Raw genomic sequence first — 12,201 nt, 5'->3', positions numbered from 1 at the left:
CAGTTTAAAGTAATTGTTGGAAGGGGAATTGAGGAAAAAGAATTTCACCAAAAGAGTTGAGGGTCTGGAAGTCATTGTGTTTCAAAACAAAATGCATGCGTAAACACAGGACATCTGAAACCTGCGAGGCATCAGACAGTTCGAAGCTGGGGTTAGTGTCAGTGGTTACCTGTCAGGTGCACAGAGGACTGAATGGCAGCCTGCTCAGCAGCGATGCATGGCAGATCGTTTTTGGGGTGAGTCAGCATGTCGGGGTAAGAATAAATTGGAAAGGGCAGTGGTTGTGAAGAATAATAAGTGGGTGCAGACTGCTTGTGTTGGCCTGGTCGTCGTCAGCCCCTGTGATGCACCACTGATAAAGTGTGCTGTGACTGCAGCTGGTGCTGATCAATGGTAGAAGCCTTCAGCAAGCTCAGATTCTAGAGCACTAAGGATAATGTGGAATTAGTTATGAGAAGCCCTGTACCAATAAAATTGTTGGCAAACTAATTTTTACCAATCATGGATTCTGCAGCTGTAGTGGTGGGCTTTGTACGGGTGAAGTTGGCAGGTGCCAGTTAAACAATATCTCACCCTGACAATGTCATATTTGGCGGTGAATGCACTAGAAAGATGTTTGATAAGGAACCACATGATGTACAACAGGGAACACAGAGATGGAGTTGGTTAAGGGACAAAGCAGTAGGAATAAACAGGCCATTTTCAGGTGGCACTCTGTTACTGGTGGGATGCTGCAGAACCAGTCCTGAACATTTATCTGTTCAAAACAATGAAAAAGCAGAGTGTAGCAAGTTCGCTGCTGAAACAAAGCTGGTTCTCAAAGTGCCCTGAAGTGGGCTTACAAAGTCTGCAAAGGGATATGGAACAGGTTAAGGAAGTTGGGGGGTGGTGTGGGTGGGGTCAGATGGTATAATGTGGCAAAATGAGGCTGTACATTTAGGAAAAATAGAAAGGAATATTATTTAAACATCAATAAATACTGATTGTTGAAACACAGGATCTTCTGTGCTAGTTCATGAAATGTGGAAAGTAAAATGCAGGTGCATGAGGAGCTGAAGGATAATTTGGCCTTTTACTGAGTTAATGCAGCATGTGTTCACTGGATTGATACCTGGGATTAGGGATGAGGGGAGGGTTTAGGTCCAATGAGAAGAGATTAGGATTGTTCGATACTCTCAAATTTAGAATAGGAGGTGAACTCAAAGGCAAACAAAGTTCAGAGAGAAATCATCTTCTCGGGAAGAGTTTGCCCACTTGAAAATAAGAAAACAGGTACAGTGGGTCAGTCGGTCCTCCAAACCTGTCCCACCATTCAATGTGACCATGGCTGATCTGCCACAGACCTCAATTCCTCTTCCATGCCATTTCCCTGTAGCTCTCAAATTTCCAATCTTTCAAAGCTTTCTCTATCTTCTCTAAATATTTCCAGTGATCTAGTCTCAACAGCTCTCCGAGGTGGAGAATTCCATAGATTCCTCACCCTCTGTGAGAAGTAGTTTTAAATAACCGTATCCTCTCATTTGAAATTCTCCCACTAGTGGGAGCATCTTAACATCCACCCTGTCATTAAATTGGTAAATTGGATTATTGTCACATGTGCTGAGGTACAGTGAAAAACTGCTTGCATGCCATCCATACAGATCATACCATATAACAGTGCATTGAGGGAGTACAAAGTAAAACAGTAACAGAATGTAGAATAAAGTGTCACAGTTACAGAGAAAGTGCAGTGCAGGCAGACAATAAGGTGCAAGGTCATAAGGTAGATTGTGAGGTCAAGAGTCCATCTCATCATATAAGGGAACTGTTCAATAGTCTTATAACAGCGGGATAGAAGCTGTCCTTGAGCCTGGTGGTACGTGCTTTCAGGCTTTTGTACCTTCTGTCCGATGGGAGAGGGGAGAAGAGAGTATGTCCGGGGTCTTTGATTATGTCATAGAGTCAGAGACCCCCACAGCAGAGAAACAGGCCTTTTGGCCCATCTAGTCCATGCCAACCTGATCTTCTGCCTAGTCCCATCTACCTGCGCCCGGATCATATCCCTCCAACCCCTCCCATCCATGTGCCTATCCAAGCCCCTCTTAAATGTTACAGTTGAACTCACATGCACCACTTCCGCTGGCAGCTCGTTCCACACTCGCACCACCCTCTGAGTGAAGAAGTTCCCCCTCAGATTCCCCTTAAATATTTCACCTTTCGCCGTAAATCTATGTCCACTAGTTCTAGTCTCACCCAACCTTTGGGGGGGGGGGGGGTGTGGGGGAGCCTGTTTGCATTCACCCTATCTATACCCCTCATAATTTTGTATACCTATTTAAGATCTCCCCTCATTCTCCTGTGCTCCAGGGAATAAAGTCCTAACCTATTCAACCTTTCCCTATAACTTAGGTCCTCAAGTCCTGGCAACATCCTTATAAATTTTCTCTGCACTCTTTCAAGCTTATTGATACCTTTCCTGTAAGTAGGTGACCAGAACTACACACAATACTCCAGATTCGGGCTCACCAATGTCTTTTACAATTTCAACACAACATCCCAAATCCTGTACTCAATGTCCTGATTTATGAAGGCCAAAGAGCCAAAACCTCTCTTTACAAACCTAGCTACCTGTGATGCCACTTTCAGGGATCTGTATTCCCAGGTCCCTTGTTTTACTGCACACCTTAGAGCACTTCACACTTGTCTGCATTAAATTCCATCTGCCATTTTTCAGCCCATTTTCCCAGCCGGTCAAGATCACGCTGCAAGCTTAGCCTTCTTCGCTGTCCACTACGACCCCAATCTTGGTGTCATCTGCAGATTTGCTGATCCATTTTACCACATTATCATCTAAATCATTAATATAGATGATAAACAACAACAGACCCAGCACCGATCCCTGCGGCACACCACTAGTTACAGGCCTCCAGTCAGAGAGACAACCATCTACCACCACTCCGTGGCTTCTCCCGCTAAGCCAGTGTTGAATCCATTTGGCTACCTCATCCTGAATGCCAACCTTCTGGAGCAGCCTCCCATGCGAGACTTTGTCAAAGGCCTTGCTAAAGTCCATGTAGACAACGTCCACCGCTTTTCCCTCATTGACCTTCTTGGTAACCTCCTCGAAGAACTCTACAAGATTGGTTAGACATGACCTGCCACACACAAAGCCATGTTGACTATCCCTAATCAAGCCCTCCCTATCCAAAGACTTGTACTTGTCCCTTACAATACCTTCCAATAACTTACCCACGACTGGCATCAGACTCACCGGCCTATAATTTCTCAGCTTATTCTTAGAGCCTTTCTTGAACAATGGAACAATATTAGCTATCCTCCAGTCCTCCAGCATCTCACCCGTGGCTAAGGACGTTTTAAGTAAGCCAAGAAAGCTCACCAGCGCCTCTACTTCCTCAGGAGGCTAAAGAAATTTGGCATGTCCCCTTTGACACTCACCAACTTTTATCAATGCACCATAGAAAGCATCCCATCCGGATGTATCTCAGTTTGGTATGGCAACTGCTCTGCCCGGGACCGCAAGAAACTGCAGAGAGTTGTGGACACAGCCCAGCGCATCACGGAAACCAGCCTCCCCTCCACGGACTTTGTTTATACCTCTCACTGCCTTTGTGAAGCAGCCAGCATAATCAAAGACCCCACCCACCTGGGACATTCTCTCTTCTCCCCTCTACCATCAGGCAGAAGATACAGGAGCCTGAGGGCACGTACCACCAGGTTCAAGGACAGCTTCTATCCCGCTGTTATAAGACTATTGAATGGTTCTCTTATATGATGAGATGGACTCTTGACCTTGCACCTTATTGTCTACCTGTATTGCACTTCCTTTGTAGCTGTGACACTTTACTCTGTATTTTGTTATTTGTTTTTACCCTGTGCTGCCTCAATGCACTGTGTAATGAATTGATCTGTACAAACAGTATGCAAGACAAGTTTTTCGCTGTTGCCTCAGTACAAGTGACAATAATAAACCAATACCAATACATCTCGTGCAGAGGCCCAACTTCTGCACTAGCCTCCCACAAGGGAGCGTTGGCTACTTTACCGAGCAGTGAGAAGTATAGACAGAGTCCATGGAGGGGAGGCTGGTTTCTGTGATGTGCCGAGCTATGTCCACAACTCTCTGCAGTTCCTTGCAGTCTCAGGCAGAGCAGTTGCTGTACCAAGCTGTCAGGATCTTATGCATTTCAATCTTTCTTCTAAATTCCAAAGAATAAAGATCTAAATTCTTAAGCTGCATTTGATAGGACAACTCTCTCTTCTCAGGAATTAGCTGGTGAATCTCTACTGGGCCACCTCCACTGCTGGGATATCCTTTTTTAAATGGGGGGACCAGAACTGCACAGCAGCGCAACTGTGGCCTCACCAGTACTCCATACAGAAGTAACACTTCCCTATTTCTGCACACCGCCCCTCTTGCGACAAAAGCCAATGTGCCGTTTGCCTTCACTTGTTGCACCTGCCTGTTCATTTCTTGCGATTCATTCACACAAGCACCTGGATCCCTCTGTACTTTGCTCCTTACAATCTTTCTCCATTTAGATAATGGTCTGCCTTTAGATTTCTCTTCCCAAAGTGAGCATTTGATGGTGAGGAGATGTTTCCTTATATAGTGAATCTCACCAATACACCTGTGGATGCTCATTTGTTGAGTATATTCAAGGAATGAGGTCAATAAATCTGTGGAGACGAGGGGAATGGAGTATATAAAGGTGCCATGGGAACAGTGGATGAGATAGGGGTCCGTCAGGGTTTTATTTATTGACGGAGCAGGCTTGGGAGCTGTATGGTGTCCTGTTGCTTTCAGATGGGACTTGAGTTTAACCCTGCCATGCTGATGAAAGATCATTGTGTAATTTATTGCACCATATAGCTCCCTTTGAATTGTTCTTTTTCTCTCCCTGCACTTTCTTGGGGGAGTGCAGTGACCAAGTGCAAGGGTAGCCTGGGGGCAAACTGGCAAGTTTCAACAGAAGAAAATCATTATCTGCCGTGGTGAGGCTGGCACAAGCCAAATGCCTCCTGGCTTGAGTGCTTGCTTCAGGAGCTCAGCTGCTAGATGTTTTAAAGTATTTGCCAAACAGTGATATTCCAATAAGATGCTTTCCCTGATGGGAGTGCATGGTGTGACCTGTTGTGGGTGTTTCTCTGCTGCAGCGTGAGTCATGACTGAGTTCAGTTCAGGCATTGCATCCGTACCTCACATTATGCTGATTGTGCTCCTCTTACTGAAGTAATGTCCCTGATAATGCAGAGGAAGAAATGGGTTTGTGTTTCCACTCCATCTGAAGTGCTGAAAGCTTGTCACAGATGTGCTGAGCTTGCCGGCACTACCATATCGTTCAATCACAGGAGCAATGCAAGTGTCGCTCACTAAAACTGAGTGGGTTCATGGCTTTGGGGGTGAGGATATAAAAGCAGAAAATTCTGAAAACGTTCAACAGGCCAGGCAGCATCTGTGGAAAGAGAAACTGTTAATGTTTCAGGTTGAAGACTCTTCGTCAGGTCTGGGGAAAGGTTCTGGTGAACGCAAGGATACGAGGGAGTAGGCCACTCGGCCCCTCAGGCATCCCCTGCCATTCAATATGACCAAGGCTGATCTGTCCTAGGCCTCAGTTCCTGTGCCAGATTCCCCATACCTCTCAATCCATGATCTCATAAGAAATTATCTACCTCAACTTTAAATACTTATAATGAAATAACCTCCACAACTGAGATGGAGAAACAAGAGACTGCTGATGCTAGAATCTGAAGTAACAAACAATCTGCTGGAGGAACTCAGTGGGTCAGGCAGCATCTGTGGAAGGAAAGGAACTATTGATGTTTTGGGTCCAAACCCTGTGTCAGGTCCTGATGCAGGGTTTCAACCTTAAACATCGACAATTCCTTTCATCCCACAGATGCTTGCTCAACCCGCTGAGTTCCTCCAGCAGATTGTTTAAGCCTCCACAACTCTCTGGAGCAGAAAATTCCAGAGATTTTTATGTACCTTGGTTTTAAATGATCAGCTCCTTATCTAAAAACTGTATCTGCTCATTTGAGATTTTCCCATTCGTGAAAACATCTCAACATCTACTCTACGATGCCCCCTTGGGATCTTGTATGTTCCAATAAGATCACCCTCATTCTTCTAAACTCTGAAGAAGGAGCTTCAACCTGAAACATTAACTCACTTTCTTTTTTGGCAGCTGCTGCCAGATCTGCTGAGTGTTTTTATCATCAGACTTGAAGCATGTGCAGTGATTTTGATTTTCAAGAAAAATCTGTCTGTTTAGAAATAGGGAGCATTGTTGTGGTGAGAGGGATACCATTGGACTGGTGGCAGTGAAGGACGATGTATTCTGAGACCTGGTACAGTCAGTAAACCAGAGGGTATTGTGATGAGATGGGAATCTGGCACAAAAAGGACAAATAAAAAAACTTGTAAAAATCAAATCAGAACACAAATTTACAATAATTACAGTTGAAACCGAGATGTATTGAGGTTTAAAGTTTGGATTATTTCTCTGATTACTGCAGCATAGTTTGTCTGAAAAGCTGCATTGTTGGGGTGGAAAAAAGAGCATCACTGATGCACTACGTGCAGTAATGCAGTGTCTGGATTGGTCTCCAGCAAGTCTTCCCTGCTCAGTGTTTTGGGCCTCTCCTTGTATCTTGCCTGCCTTTCCTTACCCAAGATTAGATTGTACTTGGACAGCACACAGCTCCAGTGACCTGGGCTCAATCCTGACTCCTGGTACAGCTTGTACTTTTTCCCTATGTTTGTGTGGGTTTTCCCCAGGTGCTCCACTTTCCTCCCACATCCCAAAGCCATTCAGGTTGTTAGGATAATTGGCCATTGTTGCAAAATGATCAGAGGGAAGTTGATGGGAATGTGGGGAGAATAAAATGGAATTAGTGCCAAGATTATTGTAAAGGCACAGAAGGCTGTGGACCTAATGTGGGGAAATGGGGTTATTGTAGATGGATACAACAGGTGCCATGTACATGGTGGGTCAATGGGCTTATTTTGGTTCATTTCCCTCCATAGATGCTCCCTGACCTGCTGAGTTCCTCCAGCATTTTTTGTCTGTTGCTCCAGATTCCCAGCATCTGCAGTCTTTCTTGTGCCTTGGGCCTATTTCTGTGCTGTACAACTCTGTGACTCTCTGTAAATGCGTACATGATGGTCGGGGTGGACTTGCTTGGGCACAACAGCCTGTTTCCTCATGTATGATGTGTATTTTGTTTCCTACAACCCTCTGTCTATTACAAAATCTGGCTGGGACAGGGATGAAAATGGGTACATTTGCCGTTCTAACTATTGCCGCGATCTCTGGCTCTGAAGTGAAGGTGTGCAACTACATTCTGCTGAAAGATATTCGGACATGTTGAATTGATATCAGGAGCCTGTTTGCTTGATTCCCTGTTCCAACACCATTCCAAGCCAGTGCACCGCTTTCAGAGCAAACTGTTACTGTAATATCTGTGACCATCCCATGGTTTTATCACAGCCCCTATTTAGTACAGCTGTTTCATGCCTGCACTGGGAAAGGTTAATTACATATTTATATCAAATAGTTTCCATTCTGATTGTGAATTTTATGACGGATTTAGTGATGTAAAGGGTTGAACGTAAAATCAGGACTATTTTACCTGGGTCATTTCCCTACCTATAAGCCCACTCCACTCAAACCCTTCACAAAGGGTGGATCAGCATAGTCAAGGATGCTGGTTCCAAGGCCTTCACAATTTTGTCAGATCATTTTTAAATCTGTGTGTCAATCAGAACTAATTTGGTTAATTTAATATTTATATCCTGGCTGAATTTTGCATAATCAAAAATTCATGAAATGAATGTTTCCATATTTTGTTTGATTAAAAGCAGCTTCATGAATTTTAAGATATTTAACTGATATACTTTCGTTCGCCAGGCCATGCAAGATCATGCTGTATAAATCTAATATTGGGGAAAATGGCAGAGGGCTTGTTTTATTAAGGATGGTTGTGTACATCCTCGAGGAAGTATATTTCTGAGTCATCCTTCTAAACTCAATCTGTGTGTGTGTGTCTCCAAACATATGACGTTAGCAGTGGAGACACAAAAAATTCTGCAGATGCTGGAATCTGGAACAATATGCAAAAAATGCTGGAGGAAATCAGCGGGTCAGGCAGCATCCATGGAGGGAAAAAAAAGTCGGCATTTCTGATGGTCTTGGCCCGAAACATCGACTGTTTTGTTTTCCCCCCATTGCTGCTGCCTGACCTGCTGAGTTCCTCCGGAACTTTTTGTATGATGTCAGCAGTGAATCCTTTGCGATAATGAGGGGAAGAGGGAATCCTCTGGTGATTTCCAACTCTTGCCACCACTGATGTCATTTGTCACCTGAAAGGGACCCTCTTAATTCCACACAGGCTGAGAGAAATTCCAATGATTCAATATTCGCCATATAGCACCATCACTTATTAGCATAACTGTATGATTCTGTGACTCTGCATTTGGATGACTGATACAAACAAAGAACAAATTACCTGAAGGTGTAGAGTTCTCTAGTTTTGCCTGGTGGAACTGAAAAGTTGTATGAAGTTTTACGTATTTCTCCTCCTACACTGTCATTGCTGTGTAACTTTTGTATGGCTAGAATAAAATGTTGACTCAGCCCACTGAGAGCTGGCTGCTCACAAGCTGTGCTGTGCTTTCAGTGTCTTTGAAGGGGAGTTATCGGAAACGATTCCCGTGGTGCACGCTTCCATCGCCGGATGCAGAATCATTGGAAGAATGTGTGTTGGTAAGTTTTTAATACAAAGGTCGGGTTATTACAGTTCACCCAACTGGTCTGTGCTGGTGTCTGTGTTCTACCTCCATGCTTTCATCTTATTCTATCAACATACCATTGTGGTTTAAACCTGTACAGCACAAAAAAAAAGGCCCTTTAGCCCACCATGTCTATGCTAACCGTCTAGTACCTATGTATATGTGCATCTAGTTACCACCATTTGGTCTGTAGCCTTCTATGCCTTGGCAATTCGAGTGCTTGGCTGGATACTATAAATGTTGTGAGAGTACCTTCCTCCACTGCCCTGTCAGGCAGCATCTTCCAGATTCCAGCCACTCACTGGGTGAAAAAGTTCAGATCCATTCTAAACCTCTTTACACGTTGCCCTTTAGTTTTAGGCACCCCTACTATCCACCCCCCTCGTAACTTTGTGTAGCTCTATCAGGTCCCCCTCAGCCTTCTCTCCTTCAAGGAAAACAAACCCAGCCTATGCAGTCTCTCATCATAACTGAGACTCTCCGTCCCAGGGTGTCCTGAGGAATCTGCTCTACACCCTGACCAGTGCAATCATATCCTCCTGTTTATCCAGCTTCCCTTTTAAATACATCAACACTGTCTACTTCACTACCTTGTAGGTAATGAATTCAGTGTGCTTTTCACTTTGAATAGCAGAGTTGAAACTATGAGAATATAGTACGTGGAAATTCCTGGCAGTTACGAGAGATGAGATCCTGCATGGAGAATACAGGGAGTTCGGTCAAAAGTTTTAAAGATCTGGATGCCGAGGGCTGTGATCTCAGGATTACTCCCTATGCCATGTGCTAGTGAGGCCAGAAATGGAAAAAGAGAACAGTTGATGTATGGTGGAAGAGCTGGTGTAGGAGGGAAGGCTTCAGATACCTGGATCATTGGGATCTCTGCCAGTGGCGTCTTGAGGCCTAAGTACAGAGGCTTTGACGAGTGAGGCATCAGCGAGGAGGCTGAGCAGTGACAAGGTGAGTCAAGTTAAAGGTCTTTTTTTCTTTCAGCCAACAATAACCTTAAATCAGTAACCCCGAGAGGCAGCAATGTCAGTCAATGGAGTGGTCTGCTGCTGTCAGATGTGGGACATCAGGGAACAGTCTAGTGTCCCTGACGACTATGTCTGCAGGAAGTGTGTCCAGCTACAGTTCCCCTGAGACTGCATGGATCAGTTGGAGCAGCAGTTGGACTCACTGAGGAACAGACAGGAGTCAGAATCAGGTTTACTAGCACTGACATATGTCGTGAAATTTGTTTTGTGGCAGCAGTACGGTACAAGACATAAAAATTACTGTAAGTCACAAAAATAAATAAATATTGCAAAAGAATATTGAGGTAGTGTTCGCGGGTTCACAGACCATTCAGAAATCTGACGGCAAAGGGGAAGAAGCTGTTCCTGAATCGTTGAGTCTGGGTCTTCAGGCTCCTGTACCTCCTCCCCGATGGTAGTAACGTGAAGGGCGCATGTCCAGGATGGTGAGGGTCCTTAATGATGGATGCTGCTGCCTTGAGGTACGGCCTCTTTAAGATGCCCTTGATGGCATCGATGGAGGCAGAGAGTGTCATAGAAGAGGTACAGAGAGCTAGGTAATATCAGAGATCTGGAAGAGTATAAGGCTAACAGGAAGGAGCTTAGGAAAGAGATTAGGAGAGCCCGGAGGGGGCATGAGAAGGCCTTGGCAGGCAGGATCAAGGAAAACCCCAAGGCATTCTACAAGTATGTGAAGAGCAAGAGGATAAGATGCGAAAGAATAGGGCCTATCAAGTGCAGCAGTGGGAAAGTGTTTATGGATTTGGAAGAAATAGCAGAGGTACTTAATGAATACTTTACGTCAGTATTCACTACGGAAAAAGATCTGGGGGATTGTAGTGAGGACTTGCAGTGGACTGAAAAGCTTGAGCATGTAGATATTAGGACAGAGGATGCACTGGAACTTTTAGAAAGCATCAAGTTGGATAAGTCGCCGGGACTGGATGCGATGTACCCCAGGCTGCGGTGGGAGGCGAGGGAGGAGGTTGCGGAGCCTCTGACGATGATCTTTGCATCATCGATGGAGACGGGAGAGGTTCCGGAAGATTGGAGGGTTGTGGATGTTGTTCCCTTATTCAAGAAAGGGAGTAGAGATAGCCCAGGAAATTATAGACCAGTGAGTCTTACCTCAGTGGTTGGTAAGCTGATGGAGAAGATCCTGAGAGGCAGGATTTATGAATATTTGGAGAGGTATAATATGATTAGGAATAGTCAGCATGGCTTTGTCGAGGGCAGGTCCTGCCTTACGAGCCTGATTGAATTTTTTGAGGATGTGACTGAACACTTCAATGAAGGGAGAGTAGTAGATGTAGTGTATATGGATTTCAGCAAGGCATTTGATAAGGTACCCCATACAAGGCTTATTGAGAAAGTAAGGAGGCATGGGATCCAAGGGGACGTTGCAATGTGGATCCAGAACTGTCTGGCCCACAGAAGGCAAAGAGTGGTTGTTGAAGGGTCGTATTCTGCATGGAGGTCGGTGACCAGTGGTGTACCTCAGGGATCTGTTCTGGGACCCTTACTCTTTGTGATTTTTATAAACAACCTGGATGAGGAAGTGGAGGGATGGGTTAGTAAGTTTGCGGATGACACAAAGGTTGGACGTGTTGTAGATAGTATAGAGGGCTGTCAGAGGTTACAGCGGGACATAGGATGCAAAGTTGGGCTGAGAAGTGGCAGATGGAGTTCAACACAGATAAGTGTGAAGTGGTTCATTTTGGTAGGTCAAATATGATGGTAGAATATAGTATTAATGGTAGGACTCTTGGCAGTGTGGAGGATAAGAGGGATCTTGGGGTCCAAGTCCATAGGACTCTCAAAGCGGCTGCGCAGGTTGACTGTGTGGTTAACAAGGCGTATGGTGTATTGTCCTTCATCAATCGTGGAATTGGATTTAGGAGCCAAGAGGTATAGTTGCAGCTATATATAGTTACCCTGGTCAGACCCCACTTGGAGTACTGTGCTCAGTTCTGGTCGCCTCACTACAGGAAGGATGCGGAAGCCATAGAGAGGGTGCAGAGGAGATTTACAAGGATGCTGCCTGGGATGCGGAACATGCCTTATGAAAGCAGGTTGAGGGAATTTGGCCTTTTCTCCTTGGAGTGACGGAGGATGAGGGGGGACCTGATAGAGGTATATAAGATGATGAGAGGTATTGATCGGGTGGATAGTCAGAGGCTTTTCCCCAGGGCTGAAATGGTGGCCACAAGAGGACACAGGTTTAAGGTGCTGGGGAGTAGGTACAGAGGAGATGTCAGGGGTAAGTTTTTTACTCAGAGAATGGTGAGTGTGTGGAATGGGCTGCCGGCAACGGTGGTGGAGGCGGATACGATAGGGTCTTTTAAGAGACTGTTGGAGAGGTACATGGAGATGAGAAAAATAGAGGGCTATGGGTAA

The 12,201-nt window shown here is 45.1% G+C and overlaps 1 protein-coding gene across 1 annotated transcript in view; it reads left to right on the top strand.

The window, feature by feature from the left end:
- The window catches only part of eif6 (eukaryotic translation initiation factor 6), a 56,497-nt gene that overhangs the window by 2,992 nt on the left and 41,304 nt on the right, over nt 1-12,201 (top strand). Inside the window, exon 2 of the mRNA XM_052031616.1 lies at nt 8,680-8,765. Within this exon, the coding sequence (XP_051887576.1) occupies nt 8,680-8,765 (86 nt within the window). The remainder of the gene's footprint in view (nt 1-8,679; nt 8,766-12,201) is intronic.

Source organism: Pristis pectinata, chromosome 16 (assembly GCF_009764475.1).
Source record: "Pristis pectinata isolate sPriPec2 chromosome 16, sPriPec2.1.pri, whole genome shotgun sequence".
Classification (NCBI taxonomy): domain Eukaryota; kingdom Metazoa; phylum Chordata; class Chondrichthyes; order Rhinopristiformes; family Pristidae; genus Pristis; species Pristis pectinata.
Note: the sequence above shows the minus strand (reverse complement) of the source record. Positions and strands in the feature narration are given on the sequence as shown.